Source organism: Xiphophorus couchianus, chromosome 2 (assembly GCF_001444195.1).
Source record: "Xiphophorus couchianus chromosome 2, X_couchianus-1.0, whole genome shotgun sequence".
Classification (NCBI taxonomy): Eukaryota; Metazoa; Chordata; class Actinopteri; order Cyprinodontiformes; family Poeciliidae; genus Xiphophorus; species Xiphophorus couchianus.
Window position 1 is genome coordinate 27,470,084 of NC_040229.1, and position 17,052 is coordinate 27,487,135.

Below are 17,052 nucleotides of genomic sequence, written 5' to 3' on the forward strand. Positions count from 1 at the left end.
AAAGAAAGTTATGGCTGAATCGCCGTGGCAACTGGGTATATTTTAAACAAATTTCGGGAGTTTTAATGTGTTTTACACACCAGATGATGAGACTCGAAGTATGACATGTCTGTCATTTTTTTCTTTAGATTCACTTTCAGAATAAAAGCAAGTTTTACCCGACACACCACCTTGTACTCCAGCAACAATGTCAATAAATGTACAATAAACTGTATATAAATATAACTTTTGGTCATTTTATTAAGAAATGTTGAGAACAAATCATGAATGACGAGATCTACAAAGCAGAGGGTTGATTAAACCTTTTTGTTACCCGTAGAGATTCATGTTTGACAAAGAAAAGAGACAAAAACGATTATTGATCAACAATAGAGGCATAAAAAAGCTGAATCATCTACTGACTTTCAGTAACACCCACCTCTTCATTTGAGCAGTATATAAAATCCACAATTGCACAAAATAAACATTTCTTAAAGGAACAACAGATTTTTCTTTTGAAAGAGGGGTTCTGTGAGAAGATCATAAGCAGTTAATATCTTACCTGTGGTTTAAAACTTTGGCATAAATACAGACGATTAGGTTCTGGAGGCTAAAATGTCTTCAGACAAACATGTCAAGGTAGTTATTTTGAAAAGCACTTTATGAACCTTAAGTTTGTCTCCAGCTGCTTTTGGCAGAAGCTAATGATTGTTTAAATGAAAAACAAAAAGAGGGGATGGTGCCTCACTGATTATCCTCCTCAGTGAAATATGCTCAACAGATCATGTGAGATATTTCTAGACAGAAACTGAGAACGTTTTATTTGTTGGGACTGGAAGCGCTACATCTTTCGCTCGGAGTTGCAGTACGCTTATTTACCTCAGGTAAGATATTAATTACTCGTACCTCTTCAGCAGAAGTTTACTTCAAAAATTCAGGACTTTTATTTAACAGCATAGTGAACAATTGATTTAAAAAAAAAAAAACTACATGAAAACTATTTCCAAATTCAAATCTTGCCTCTGTTTCCGACATAATAATGTTACTGTGAGAAATTACGCAACTTGATGCTTTTGTTTCAAGCATTTTTAGCTAATGAGGGGAACGCTAAGCTAACCAGATTAAAAATAAACCTCCCAAACTATTTCAATCTTGCATTTATCTCTAATCCGAAGCGCTCCCTAAGCCACAATGCTTGTACTTGTAGCTTTTAACGGATCTGTAAGAGACTAGAAAACAAAAACAAAGCAGTGGGTCGATTGCATTGTTTTGTAGGATTAAAGTGAAAACTACAGTTAAATAAATTAAGGTGTTCTTGGAATGGTGAAAGTTGTGAAATGTCTGTGTTGCAAAAGACATGTTGGGTTAAAGTGCTTATATAGTACAGTACAGTCAGGATGTCCTAATGATTGTACACAACAATTTAGGTTTAAAAGTAAAAAAAGAAAAAAGTGTTCTGAGTAGTTTAGTCATGTTAGGGAAATTAGGACATCTGAAAACAGTGTAAACAATAAAACCAGTCCAGGTGGTTCTGATCGGAAACCCACAAGTTATCCAACAGGAACAAACGTTGGTCTCGATCTCTGAAAGGACTTTTCTACGTAAAACTTCATTGAATTTCAACGAATGCAAATATATTAGCATTCGTTAGTCGGTCTGATCAAGTGTTTTCATCGGCGTTAGTAACGAATAATTAGCTGATGCTCTGCAGAGTACGCAAACTGACCCAGCAGATCCGAAGGCCTCGGGACGACCGTGCTGCGGGTCAAGTCTTTGCGTGTCGGCGTCACCCGCTGAGGTTCAGTTTTAGTGCTGATGGGAGGTTAAGTTTGAGTTTCCGCTCCCCTGGCAGGCCTGCTGCTTCTTCTCCCAGTGGCAAATGGCGTCGGTGTACTCCACTATGACCTTGTCCATCCAGGTGAGGGGCTGTGGGAAAAGAACGGCCCCCTCGAAGAAGCCCATGTGGCCCCCGTGCTCAGTCAGGGTGAACATCACGTTGGGCATTTTCTCTAATGTACAAAACACAGAAAGAGAGCGAGGAAGGTCAAACCACATACAGTTCTGGTAAGATGCTAACTTCCACTTATCATGGTCATAAATGTCTGATTCATTTTGTGGTTTACAAATAATTATAGAACTTGGAATTTTTGATTTTTTTTTTTTAAGTTATGTATTTTCCAGGCACAAGGTGTCATAGCATAATCGAGTAACTATGCTAACTTCAGTTGTTTAAAAATATTATGTATGCATATATATCAAACATTACTTAAAGAAAATTGACTTAATAGTTTAACGCCTTGAAATTGAGCCTCTGTCTCTTTAAATAAAAAACTCCTGCTCTTTGTGAAGCTCCGCCTTCAGGAAGTCATGACAACATGGCTCGTCTATTAACCCTTTAAGGACATGTTGTCTCTTGTGAAAGATGAACTTGTACCAAACTCGTAGCCGAATTTTGACAAATTCATCTTTCCAACATCTAAAAACAGAATATTACTCCTTCGACTGATTTATTTTTAATTATGAGCATAAAGTTATAATATTAAAAGAATACAGTCATAAAATTACCAGAACAAAGTCGCATTCTGCTAATATTCTGATTATATTCTTGTAATTAAACAAATTTAATACCGAATTGTACAACTCACAGAAGGGTTGATTGAAATAGTAACAGATATTTTCTGTCATTAGTAATTTATTTTTTAGAAAATAAATGTTCAAATTGTTAGAAAACTTTGAACGCCCCAGGCTCATTTTGGACCACTGTTATCAGCTACCTTCCACTTCCATCTGCTGTTCACAGTTCAACTAAGGTCTAACATAACATAATAAACAATAATAAAAGTTTAACACAGTAATTTGATCCACTGCTAATGGAAAGTAGATATTACGGCATCTCCAGTCTTACTTTAAGAAATGCATAAAACCGATCCTAGAGTAACCCAACCCTGCCAAACTGTCCTACTGTCTTATTAAATTAGGCTTTTGGACGTGCCTACTAAACACAAAGTGTCCTGTTGGAGTCTTATTTCATGTCAGCTGGCCAAGCCCGTTTTGCTTCTTATGTAACCTCTGTGATAAATAAATAGGGCATAACATGATGAAAACAAAACTTACATCAAACTGGCTGCTAATTCTAAAAGAAAAAGTCTAAATATTATTAAAGTTGCGCGATTAACAGCTATCGTTTTTAAATCTATTTTTGAATCAGGTTATCTGAAGCTTACAGTAGAGCAATATACTTATTTTCCTTCAAGTTTGCTTCTAACAGGAAGTGACGACGTCCTCTCAAAGGTAATAAAACAAAGGTTAACAGAGCATTAATCTTGAAATGCAAAAGACAAGAAACAGAAGAAAAGGAGAAGTTTGTTAGCCAGAAAAATATATAATTTTTTCCCCCATGTTTCCGCTGGTATTTTGACCATTAATGAGTTCCCTGTCGCTGAGGATAGAAGACCTTCCCATCAAATTAATCGTTAGCTCCAACCACAGATTCATGTCAGGCTGGGCCGTTTCACAAGTTAAGAGTACTTCCAGTTAGAACAAACATGTTGGTAAATAAATCAAACTTTAAATCTAAATCTCTCAGGGTATGATTAATTGTGGCCTAAACTGTATATGCCAGGTTATTGCTAAAGCAAGTGGAAGTAATTCTGAAGAAAGCAAAGTTTAAGTAAGAAGAACCCAAATACTTGATAAATATAGCAATTCTGATAAGAGAGTATATGAAAAATGTTTGGTTTGTTGCAAGGTATGCCAGTGAAACTGTCTTCAATTCATCTTTCTTTCATTTTATCAGGGATCGGGTTGCAGAGGCAGCAGTCCAAGAAGGGAGGCACAGCCTTCCCTCTCCCCAGCCACTTGGGTCAGCTCCTCCGGGGTAATCTTAAGGCGATCCCGGGCCAGCTGAGAGACTTAGTCCCTTATATAAAAGGCTCTACCTTTGGGTCTCCTCCTGGTGGGATGTGCCCAGAACACCCCGACCAGACAGGACCTCATCCCCGACCCAGAAAAAGCACTCCGCCCTCCTCTTGCAGAAGACCATGGTCTCGGACTTGAAGGTACCAACTGTTCTAGTGAAGAGCTAGAGATAACGATCTGATGAAGTTGAGAAAAAGAATCACATCATCTGCAAAAGGTGACAATCTGAGGCCATCAAAACGGATCCTCTCAACACCTAAAAACTCTGTCCAAGAACATAAAATTGATCACAAAGAGTCCAACTCTCACTACAGGCAATACAGACCAAGTTCTGACGGGTTGTACAGGAACCTAACGGCCCGCATCAAGGGTCTGGTACCGCATGCTATAGTACTGTAGTCCTTTTATGAACAAATCTGGTCTTTCTTCCAAACTTTTGGCCTGTACTCTATATTTTCTGTGACAATGAAAGCCTTTGGCAAAGACAATTTGACTTCACAGCACCATAGAGAAGTGTTTCCCAGCCCTGGTCCCTCTAGGCACACTGCCCTGTAAGTGTTTTCCTGCTTCTGCACAACTGATTCCAATTGTTGGGCGATTAACAAGTTTTTTGCTGAAGTGCATTCCTCTGAATTAAATCAAAATCAAATCAAATTTTATTTGTATAGCACATTTCAGCAGCAAGGCATTTCAAAGTGCTTTACATCATATCTAACACAGAAACACAATGCAACATAGACTCAACAATCAAAACACGACATCAAGTCAGGTTCCATTAATAAATTTGTAATTGATTACGTTTCAAATACAATCCTAAACAGGTGGGTTTTTAGTGGAGTTTGCATCCATAGAAGGTTTACCTGTTACACTCCTACTGTGTTATATGGAACAAAATACCTGTTTTTGTTCCCCCTCACGCTCACAATCACACAGTTTAAAACAGCATTTTAATGGGCTTCTCGCACGAGGCTCCGTACACCTCTTTCACTGAATTTCGAGCAGGGACTCCGCCGTCCCTCACAGATTTTTGTGCAATTCTATGGTACCTTTTAGTGTCTACGTAGAATTTACAGGGTTTGTGTTACGCGCAGTGACCCTCAGTCACTCGCCGTTTTTCTTCCGGCACCAGGCTCCGTACACCTCTTTCAAGGAATTTCGCTGGACTCCGCCGTCCCTCACGGATTTTTGTGCAATTGCAACATAGAATCAACAATCAAACCATGACATTAAGTCAAGTTCCATCAATAAATTTGTAATTGATTACATTTCAAATACAATCCTAAACAGGTGGGTTTTTAGTTGAAATTTAAAGGAAGTCAGTGTTTCAGCTGTTTTACAGTTTTCTGGAAGTTTGTTCCAAATTTGTGGTGCATAGATGCTGAAAGCTGCTTCTCCTCATTTGGTTCTGGGGATGCAGAGCAGAACCAGAACCAGAAGACCTGAGAGGTCTGGAAGGTTCATACAACAACAGCAGATCTTTAATGTATTGTGGTGCGAAGCCGTTCAGTGATTTGTAAACTAACAACAGTATTTTAAAGTCTATTCTCTGAGCTACAGGGAGCCAGTGGAGGGACTTTAAAACTGGTGTTATGTGCTCTATCTTCCTGGTTTTAGTGAGAACGTGAGCAGCAGCATTCTGGATCAGCTGCAGCTGTTTGATTGATTTGTTGGACAGACCTGTGAAGATGCTGTAGCAATAATCAATACGACTGAAGATGAACGCAGGGATGAGTTTCTCTAGATCTGGCTGAGACATTAGTCCTTTAATCCTGGAAATGTTTTTCAGGTGATAGAAGGCCGACTTTGTAACTGTCTTTATGTGGCTCTGGAGGTTCAGGTCAGAGTCCATCACTACTCCCAGGTTTCGGGTCCTGATCGCTGGTTTTTAGTTGTAATAACTGAAGCTGTGCATTGAAGCTGTGCAATTAGGTGCTTTAAAGCAGGGAAACATCTAAAACATGCAATGTGCCTTGAGGAACAGGGTTGGCAAACACTGCCATTGAAAATGTCACTCTTCAAGTAAATAACTACCAGTACAGTTCAAAACTGCACAAACGGGATGAGTGATTACATAAATATGACTTACTGAATGACAGTGCACTGTATTTTTCATGACTGCCATGCTTACAGTAATCAGTAAATGCTCTTTCTGACCTTCGTTGTCTCACTTTGGTTTTCTGGATAAGCATTTCCAAGCATGTCATTAAAGCTGCCTCCGTCTTGTCTGCCCAACAATAAATAATTAAGGTTCCCAACCTTTCAGAGTGGAGGGTATGGTTAAAAGTGCTCAGTGAAGTAAGCAGCGACTGAATCCAGTTTCCGTAGAGAAGTAAACCACGGGCTCTTTGCCCTTCTGTTACTCTAAACACCTCGGGTTCATTTCCTGCCCGACACAGTTTACCTTCACATTTGATAACCAATTTTCTGCAGAACGTTCTGCAAAAACCAAACGAGTTACGAATATGTAATGCCTTGCCAAATTATTTGCATCACTTCCACATTTTGCCATCCAATTTTTCATGGATCTTGAGTTATTTTGCAAAGAAAAGTGGCAACAAGTTCAGGATCTTCAATACCTCTTTGAAGAATCTAAATGAATGAGTTACAGCAACATTTAAATTCCCTTTTGGATTAATAAAATATTTTTGAATTTGAATTGAATTGAATTAGACGTTCAAAACTGGTACACAAAAGACTTTGGGTGTAAGACATTATTGACTCGGGGTACTTTTGGATCACACTGCTTAATGCTGCAGTTTTGTCCAGAAATCTGCAGTGAAGTCATTGTTTCATGAAAAATGTGACTCATACATGATGTTGGAGCATCGTAGATCCAGAACTCAAAAAAAACTCCAGATAGAAAAGGACCTATACTGAAGAGCTCACGTCTCCGTGTAAAACAGATGAAGTTTAGAATTTCACTCCTCGCTGTCAAACTTATGACACGCTTATGATTTAGCCGCACGCGGCATCCACTGCATGTCAATCCCTGATACAAGACAAGGCAGTACGTGCCGGCCAGGGAGACGCGCACAGACCCACACAGTGCTCTATATATAATCCAGCAGCCAAGGTGGATCACATGTCTCTGAAAAATTCAACAAGACTCCCTCGGCAGAGCGGCGTTAAGGAGAACGATGCGGCAAAACTTTATCAACACTTAAGACAATATGATGTGTGTCCAACGGCAAAGCAAGGACGCTTGTTCACTCTATGCTGGACAAGTTATTGTCTTTTGTAAGCGGATGGAGAGTTGAGCGAAAAAAGACCAAGTCCTGGCAAAAAATCTGAAATTCTATCAATTGGAGGAAATTCAGTCTGTATCTTTTACTTGGCAGTTAAAAAACATTAAATGCTAAGTAACCGCCGGCATGACCTTTCCTGTTTTATCCATAGTCTTCATTCCAAGCCAGTATTTGTTTGTTTGTTGTTGTTTTTTGAAAGCAGTTATGAGGCACAGTGGCGAAACCTGAAGCTGCTGCCGCACAAGTTACTCAACGGCTTGTTGCTAGGTAACCAAAACCAAGACTGAATGAGTGAGTTGATGCCACCAACTTTTGATAGCTCATCGTGAGAGGCTGAGTGGCTAAAGCTTTTCCTCTGCCTACACGCCCCAGAATGCCATGCGGTTCCGGATCGGAGTTCAGTGAAATTACTGAACTTTCAATCGGACGAATTTTCTATTGGTATTGATGACGTTTCTATAGTGATACATTGTTATTCATTTATTGTCCGGCCCTAGAGTGTAGAATACCAAATAAGAGGAAGATCAAAGTCTATGCTTTTTTTGTCCTATGCAACCTCATGTGCATAGGAACCACATGAGGGTTTGTTCTGAATTGACCACTAACCTGCAAGCCTGTATGGTATAGCCAGAAGTGACCGATGAACTAGTGGATCGTCAGAGGAGTTGACCAGAAGGAGTGGTACAGACACCTGGAAGCAAGTTTCATACTCGGTTTACTCCTGCTAGCTTAGTTTCAGTAGCATTCATTCAAACATTTATCCTGCAGAAACCAAATCAGACATGTGTCTCTAACAACTCTACAATAGTTAATCAACAGGAACAACGTTCAATAAAAGCACTGATGACACATAGTAGAGATTTTACTACAGATATTTCAGACTCACGTTGTGGATGTAGTGCACACAGCTCTCCTTCTCGTAGTACTCCCTTAAAGAGTTGTAGCCGTGGAATTTTCTGTAGTGTGATAACATCAGAGACAAAGCGTTTAGAACACATTTGCATCCGTGTCGACTTTTTAATCCCAACAACATTTCACCTCATGATGTTGTCATCTATCTGCATCAGAGACGTGGCTGCGCACAGTTTGCTGAGGTCTGCATCTCCGATGTTGCTGGAGGTCATGTTCAACAAGCTCCCCCTGGGAACCGAGATCAGCGTGGAGATAACTTAGAGCATTAAGCCGACTAAATGACATCAGCGGCCACATTAACGCGTCTCGATCTTCTCACCTCTAGCTGTAAGGCGTATTAGCCGATTAGGTGTGCATCTGAAACTAGTAATTTGTCCATGAAAAAGTGTCTAACCTGTGTGACAGGATGAGCTTCTTCATGTTGCCCGCCAGCACAAAGTTGTAAAGCCTCCGACACTGGTCCCACTGAAGGAATGTTTCCTGTGCCCTAAAGACACAGAAGACACACAATACTACACCGCATGAGGAAAATTCCTTCTTACAGTGTATTACCCTTAAACTTTCTCACGTTTTGTCACGTTACAACCACAGACTACCGAGTTCATTACAGTTAACTAAAACTAATGAAATAACAAAAACTGAAATTGAGAAAACATTTCAACTGAAGTAATACAAATGTAAACTGGAACTATATTGTATGTTTATAAAACTAACTAAAACATACTGAAATTGTAGACATAACTTCCTTCGTTTTTGTGTTTAGGAATCTATTTACTGGCCTTTTGACCTGATGTGAAATAATTTTTTTTTGTCCCCCCCCTCAAACAAGCAGTTTACATCAGCTGTCTGTAAATTATGCCACTCCATACTGCTCTTGGCGGCACTTGCGCTAGTCCGTAAAATGGCAATCGCAAAATTTGAGATAAAACACCAGAGGCACTTGGTTGTTCAACAATAACTGAAAACATTTTTTGAAAATGGCGTCTTCAGTTGAGTATTCATTACCCTAAAAACTAAGTAAAGGGGGCGTGCCGTGGTGGCGGAGGGGTTAGTGCGACCTACATTCAGAGGCAACGTGGCCTCGACGCAGCTTTCGCGGGTTCAACTAAACGACAACGTTTACCGCATGTCTTCCTCCCTTTCTTTCCCCCTTTCCTGTCAGCCTACTTTGAAAAAGGGACACTAGAACCCACAAAAAGACCCCTTGCGGGGCGATAAAAAACAAATAATTAAAAAAAAAAACTAAGTAAAACTAACTGAATTAGGCAAAAAGTCAGGACAAAAATAAACTAGAAAGTGTGCACTTCCTATGAAAATGCAAGTGTGAATGCTCAATGCTGAACGCTTTTGGTAAAAATGGCAAAAGCGTTAGAAGCCGACCTGAGGCATGAACTGTGAAACGCGACATTTTATATTGCAATCCTCAAATTCTGCCACAGGATGTAGCTGTTTCCCCCATTTCTATGGGGTGAAAAATTCATAAAAAGCTGAATATTATATAAAGTATGAAGGTTATGAATACCAAGAGATATAGCCGGCATTAGGAGAGCTGAATAGTATAAAAGTTGAATGGTTAGAATAGCACAAAGTATGCAGGAGAAGAAGCACGGCGGAAAAAGAGCAACCAGAATAATAATAATAAAAAAAAGTGGAACTCGATATATATTTTGGGCTTTTTAACATAAAGCCCAAAACTATAATAAACCGGCGAACATATTATTGGGATGTAGTGTGATGCGAGTCCCATTGACCGACCTGAGGGCGCTGTATCCCTGGCAGACGCTGACGCAGCACAGCACCTGCTCCTGGTTGGATCGATTTTCTCCCAGGAACTTACACGCTATGTTCCCACCCAGACTGAAGCCCACCACCACCAGCTGCGTTTGGGGGAAAGCGCGCTTGATGTAGGCCACCATGGCCCCAAACTCCCAAGTGCACCCTAAATATATATATTACAAAAACAGACAAAACAAAACATGCTTTTCTGAATATATGGCACGTTAAGAAATTAGGTTTTACATTAAAACGTGTAAACCCATTGGGAATGAATCTGTTTCTCTAGTGCAATCGCCTCGCAGTGCAGCATGTTGTTAGCCCTACTTACCGTAGGTAAACATGCGCGGCGAGGTGAGCTCCATGTCGGGAAGAGCTCCCAGATGGTTAAGGACGGCGCAGCGGTAACCCTGCCGCTGGGAGTAATCCACAAAGGTTCGAATGTAGTTCTTCTCGCTATGGTTACCAATCCCAGGGCAGATTACCATGGTAACATCGTCTGACATGCAAACAAAGAAAGCAAGTGAAAACATCTAACTGGAGTCATGAGTGTCAAAGTGAACAGCGTGCGTGTGAGTTGATGAATCCTCCCCTCATGGGAGTTCAGCAGAGTTGATGAAGAACTCGTGCGCTCTTTCAGCCAGACGTACAAACCCGGCAGGCAAAAGTCGGGACTCAAAAGAGAAAACACTGACTGCTGCAAAGGTTTTTCAGAAACTTACAGAAATGACTTGTCTTCTTTAAAAAGTTGGACAAGAAAACAAGACGTTAACGGTCCAATTTCTCCCTCAAAGGCGGTTTAAGTAACATAATGTTTTGAATGATTTTTTAAAATATCTTTATTATTGGTTTTTAACTACTTATGTCAATTTCTCATTCCTTCAGTAACCAAAACGGATTTGTTTGCAATGGCAAGGTGTCAACATTTAGCCCTCCATACTTATAAACATCTCTGAAAAAAACACTTCCGACAGTCAGTGAGGGATTTTTGATATGTGCTGTATGGGCAGTTGCCCAGGGGGGCATCAGACAGGCGAGGGGCACTCAAAAATTAGAAAACAAAATATATCTTAGACATTTTCAAGAGAAAACTTGAAAATTTCTGACTTTGAAAAGTTTCAAATGTTCTAGAAAAATCTCAGAAATTTTGAGATTAATCTAAGAAATGTTCTAGAAACAAACGTAGAAATATCTGACCTTAAAAAGTTTAACTCTGAGATCTCAGAAATTTTCTAGAAAAAACATGGAAAGTTCTCTGTTTCCAAAGTCAAAAATGTTTGACTTTTGGAAAATTTCTGAGTTTGAAAAGTTTACATTTTTCCCTTTTGAAATTCCAATATTATTTTTGTTTCCAATATTTTTCTAGAAGGTTTCTGAGATCAGTCTCTAAATTTCTGAGTTTTTTGACCAGGTTTACCACTTCTTTTTTTTTCTATAGCCCTAATACGCCATCATAGAGAAGTAAGCTAGCGATATTTGGGGGAAAAAAAGTTCCAACGACAAACATTAATTTCGTAGTATTTCAGAAATGTCTAACATGCCATGTTCGTGGTAAGCTTGATTTTGTTTGTCCAATCAGGCGTGGCAGATTGGACAATCGCCCAGAGTTTTCTGGGAATCGCCCAGTTTTTTCTGTTTGTCTAATGAGGTGTGTCCAGTGAGAAACATCCTCCTTTAGAAACGCCTACGTTGTCTGCAGACTCGCTAATCACTGAAGTCATTTTTCTACCGACCTCCTGTGCTGTGCTTTCCTAGAGCTTCAAAGAGGTCAAAGGTGGCTGTGGCTCCATCCTGCATTGGGAGGAATTTGCGAAGCCCGCAGGGCGTTGGAGTGTTGACGCGCCCCATCTTGCCGTACAGAGCCGTCTGGAGGTGACCGCTCTTTCCCCAAAGCAAAGGAGGAATGTACCTGAAGGGAGTCACAAGCTCTATATTATAAAAATCATCCGGGTTCGGGAGTTTTAGCGAATAACTCTGAAAAATCTCTCTAAAGCTCACTGTTTGGACAGCATCGGGCAGGACTTGAGCAGGTAGCGGCAGAGCAGCGTGTCCTGGCTGATGACCTGCGGGGCCGTGGTTGGGCTCGTCAGGTTGAGACAGCGCACAACGACGTAGAGGACGGCGGCCACCGCGGCCAGCTTCATGCCGTCAAACATGGCCGGCAGCTCAGAGCCAAAGGTCTGCATGTCGCTGTCCTCCAGCATCATCATTGTGAGAATTGTAGACCTGCAGGTTATGAGCGTAAAACAAAAATAAAAAAACACGCAGAAGTATGTCGATTTCTTGAACGTTGACGTATTTTATCGCAATAGACCAACTAAATGTAAAGTTTACTTATTTCTTGCACCTGAGACCTTCACAGAAAACCCACATTTATGCAAAGATTACACTCCACTTACTAAAACGGGGCTCAGTAAAAAATTCTGATCTGTGAAAAATTTTTTAAACTTATATTCTTTTCCTTCCACCTCACTATTAACCCTGTTTTGAGTCGGTATGTCACATAAAATAGTAATAAAATACACTGGAGACTCTAATTACTCTCAAAGAATAAGGATGGTATTACGAGAGCAAGTTAGCATATTTCTACAAGGCCATTTATACATATCTATGTCAGAAGTATAAAGAAAAATTCAAAGATTTTTGTTTCTTTCCTCAACTCTTTCCTTTAAAACACTTAAAAGGCTTCTGACAAAATTTTAGGCTTTAAGCACAAATGTTGAGTTTGTCTTTTGGACACTTTTTATGTCAATTTCCTGTGTTCAAAACATTTTCTATATATAAAGATAGCAAAAGTATCAATAACATGTTTTATTTTATTGTCTGAAAATGACAAACACAAGGGAACGGTGCTTTAGAGGAAACAAGCAAATCAGTTTTTGAGAAATGCTGATATATTTTTTGGTTTAACAATAAAAAATTATGTTTTTAGAAAGAGTAACATTAGCTAATCTGTAGAAAATAGTGTTCACAAACTTTATAGACTATAATGTTAAACAACCAACTATTTAAAAGCATCTGTTTTATACTTATCCTACTCCAAACAATGACATTTCTCATAGACACGAAGCGCTGCCTTTGAGCGAAACGACTGGATTCCATTTTGTAGTGATTAAAAAAAAAGTCTGCACACCCCTGGTAAAATTTATGAGATGTAAAAAATAAACAAACAAGACTTTTATTGTAATATATTCAAATATGTTACATATCTCACAATTCCACAACAAAATGTACAAACTGTACAACATATTTTTTTAAAAATAACTAAATGAAGCCGGTCAAGAGGCGAACAGCAACACTGAAAGACTTTCAGGAATTTCTGATTGATACCGACTGGGTTCTACAGGTTGCAGCCACATTCTGTGTTCTGCAAGACAAAAGCTTTTTCTTCACAAGAAAACATCCAGACGTGACTAAAACCACCTGGTGGTGGCAGCATAATGATTAATTAGGACTCATGAACACCTCTAATTAATTTCCAGGCAGTTTTGGCCTTAAATTTTCAGAAGTCTTCTAGAGATTTGAAGATGAATGAGTTCATTTTTTAAAAAATTACTACTGTGAGCTGAGGTATAAAGTCAAAAATAAAGAAAAGAATGGCTTCACCAGAGAGAACTCAAAGATTTGGAAATCTGGGATGCTGACAGACTTTTACCAAAGAAAACTTAATGCTAAACTAGAATGAAAATGTACTTTAACAATTATATACTTTTTAATTCATTTGTTTGTTTGTTTTTTTAAGATGTTGCATTGGAATAAATATGCCTATTTTCAGCTGAAAAGTGTGGTGAAATGATTTATTTTGGTCTCATTTCTTTACGTCACAAAAACATGATACTGTTTAGATACCAGTGCATATATAAGGACTTCAAAAAGGTTGTTTATTTTATTAAACACTTATGAATCTTTAAAACAAGATTGGAGAAACTGTTCAAAAACAAAGGTTTTACACTAATTTACGTTTCTCCATACTTATAAAATTTTTAAGCACTTTTCTATCTTAACTGAACATCTGAATGTCCAAATAATAAATCCTTCCAAAAAAAAAAGCCATGGAAGAAACTCATGCCCAGACTATTACATATGTTTTATATACAAAGTGTATTAAACAGGAATGTAGTGATAGCACAAACTGCCTCCAAATCTAACCCAGTCTATACATTGAGTCTACCTTTTAAAGCATTACTATTATTTTTAATATATCTCCTAATATTTATAGCATAAATATGATTTACTATTATAATTTCTGGGGGGGTCATATTTAATTTATAAAGAGAAATGACTGGTGACTCCCAGAGGAGTCCCGACCCTTATTTTGGGAACCACTGGCACAGTATTACAACTTCAGCTACATATAAATAAACTTCGCCTAATTAGTTTCCTTTTATAACTTCTGTACAGCTCTAAATACATTTCTCACAATAGAATTACAAATTATATGGATTTAGTATTTCTTTAGTCCGTAAATAATCACCGACGAAGTTCAAGCGAGGGATTTAAATGACTGTTGAGCAAGACTTTTGACTCACCTTTCTGTCCGAGCAGGGATAATACAAAACGGTGAATTTTACTTGACAGCTGGTAGGGAAAACACAAAATAAAGACAACTTTAGATAGTGATACACTAAGAAAAACGTTTACTAACAGAGAAAACACAAATCGACCCAAAACGTACATCCAGAAAGCGTGACGGGAGCCCGAGCGGCCAGCCTCAACAGGTTCCTCGCTCTCCGTCTGTCTTCTGCTCCAGGTAAAACTCTTCCTGTGAGGGGCAGCAGAGAAACCGTGTTCCTAAGAGTCCAAAAAGCCGACGCTGACGTCAAAACTTGAAACGCAGCAGTTTTCTAAAGTTTAGAAAACGGACACTTCCGGACTTACCATAGCGTTTAAGAGTCTGTGAGAGTTGTGGCCTGCGTCACGGACTCGCTAGCAGCTCCGTCTCCACTTCACACCGCGGAGAAACTGACCAGCAGAGTCTCGAGCTCAAGATGCCTTCAGGCTCCCTTAATAAAGCTCCGACATTAGGCTTTTAGTTCTCCCACAACACTAGAGACGTGGATTTCTACAACACATTTAGTCGGATGTTGCTCCATTCGCTCTCAAATCACGTAGGTGTTATATGTTTATTCGCCCCTTCCGTATGGAGTAAATGTCCGATTTCTGTGGAGTTAGCTATACCCCCCCCCGATACACCAGCACGTCCAACAACCCCAAAAGGCACCACAGCAGACAGCGATACTTCCTACTGAATCGTACCTCAATTTACAGTAACTTCCCTTCCCCGATTCATTGGTCAGACACACGCCCCATGACTGCTCAACACTAATCTCACAAATATGTGCACTGATGACAGGAAATACTTACATAATCCTTCTGAATAACACTCGACTTGCAGCGTGAGCGCAGAGCAGACAGAAGTTCACAGACTAAACCAAACTTACAGTAGATTCCATTAAAAGTACAAATAAAAGCTGTAAGTGAATTCATTCTGATCCGTGTAAAATTGGAAAGACTTTGAATGTGCAACCCGCAGTAAAAACAAAAACAAAAAAGAAACTTGATTAAAGTCAGAGAATAGCAGCAAAACAGTCACAACGCACAATTATGTAGTATAAATCTCTGCAGACCAACTTAGGCTAAATGGGTTAGGCTCAATTTCACATTGTTTAAACCATTCTACATTTTTACCATATAAATAATGATAATAATATAACATAAGTGGAGCATTTTGTTAAATTCAAAGAAAGAAACGTTGCACACATTTAGCTGGGGATGAAGGATGCCCAAGACACAACTGTGACGTTTAACTTGTTAATTTTTTTGAAAGTTATCTTTTTTTTTCTTTCTTTTTTTTTTTTTTTTTTACAATAAATCTAAAAAAAATAGTTTTTATAAAAAGAAAAACTATAGTTAACTAGTTATCTCAGTTAAGTATATTTTGTTTATAGTTCTACTTGATCTCTGCTTCACCATGGTGCTTTAACTTTTCTCTCATAAGTTGACTTTCTAGTGAGTTTCTTGGTCAATTTTAGTCTACCAAGGTTCTGAATGCCACAATCTCGGGGTGTTGAAATGGGTTGTGGCAACACAAAATGACAACATATCTTTAATTTCAAATTGCATATTATTTATGTATTATAAATAAATTATATATGTATGTATCTTAATGCTTCAAAATATGGGTAACGTATAACGCAGCGCTGTTCAATCGTTTTATTGAAACGACTGAACAATAAAACTTGGGGATTTGGGGCCAAAATCCCCAAATTTAAAGTATTCTTAGCCAAGATGTTACTTTCCCCCCTTAATTAAAAACCCCAAGACATTATAGTGAATTCTATCTCTTTACCTGCACAGCAATAAATTAAACATGTTATATTTTACGTTTCACTTGTCGTTTACAGTCATTTTAATTTTTTGGCATCTCTGTCTGATTGATGCCCTCCTCACCCTCCAGGCCTGGCGCAAGACGTGCTATTTAAGTGGCTGCATAGGCCCCCCACACCACCAGGGGGCCCACAAGAGCATGATAAAAATCTTTTAAATGACATTCAATAGAACAAACTAAATGCAATTTTCATATTGTTTTAGAGTTATTACACAGATAATGGTTAATCTCGTCCTGTTGATGGTTGCTGTCACTGTCGAGGAAATCTAAAATATCAAACTTGTTACCTTGTTTACTGTAAATTTAGTGTTTATCGGTTTATGTTACTTTCAAAGAGTTTAAATAATATGTGAAATATTTTTCATTTAGATTTTTACTCCTGGACGGTTCAAATCAATAGCCATAATAACACTGGTAGGGTGGAAGCTGGATACAAATATTGCTACTGATGGTAGGACGGCAGTCATCAACTGGAAAAGATGAACCATTATTTGTGAAACTACTATAAAAACAAGAGAAATTGTTTTTTCATGTGTAATAGCATTTAGTTTGAGAAAATGGAAAAATGTTAAAGGGGTGTGGATACTATTGCAATTCACTGCTTTTCCAGTTTAAATAATTCCCTTTTGACCACAAGAGGGCGTTGTTGATTTATGGGTTTGCATGTGCACTCCGCTTGGCTTAAACACGGAGACGCTTGTCACGGCCCAATTGAATTTACAGAAGCTGTAAAACTGTAAATGTCAAAATGAAGAATTAGCTTAGCTCCTTTATTTTATTATGTTCGCTTGGTCTTTGATGCTTTTGGCAAAAAAAAAAAAGTTGATGGAACGGGAA

General features: G+C 38.7%; 1 protein-coding gene across 1 annotated transcript; it reads right to left on the bottom strand.

The window, feature by feature from the left end:
• Nucleotides 1–214: 214 nt before the first annotated feature.
• Nucleotides 215–15,127, bottom strand: abhd2b (abhydrolase domain containing 2, acylglycerol lipase b). The gene is made up of 12 exons (XM_028045086.1): nt 14,706–15,127; nt 14,503–14,589; nt 14,357–14,405; nt 11,826–12,053; nt 11,561–11,736; nt 10,159–10,326; nt 9,810–9,993; nt 8,449–8,541; nt 8,181–8,282; nt 8,029–8,098; nt 7,749–7,833; nt 215–1,988 (listed from the first exon to the last, which is right to left on the bottom strand). The coding sequence occupies exons 4-12, from the start codon at nt 12,035–12,037 to the stop codon at nt 1,786–1,788; spliced, it is 1,293 nt and encodes a 430-aa protein (XP_027900887.1). The 5' UTR covers nt 12,038–12,053; nt 14,357–14,405; nt 14,503–14,589; nt 14,706–15,127; the 3' UTR covers nt 215–1,785.
• Nucleotides 15,128–17,052: the final 1,925 nt, after the last annotated feature.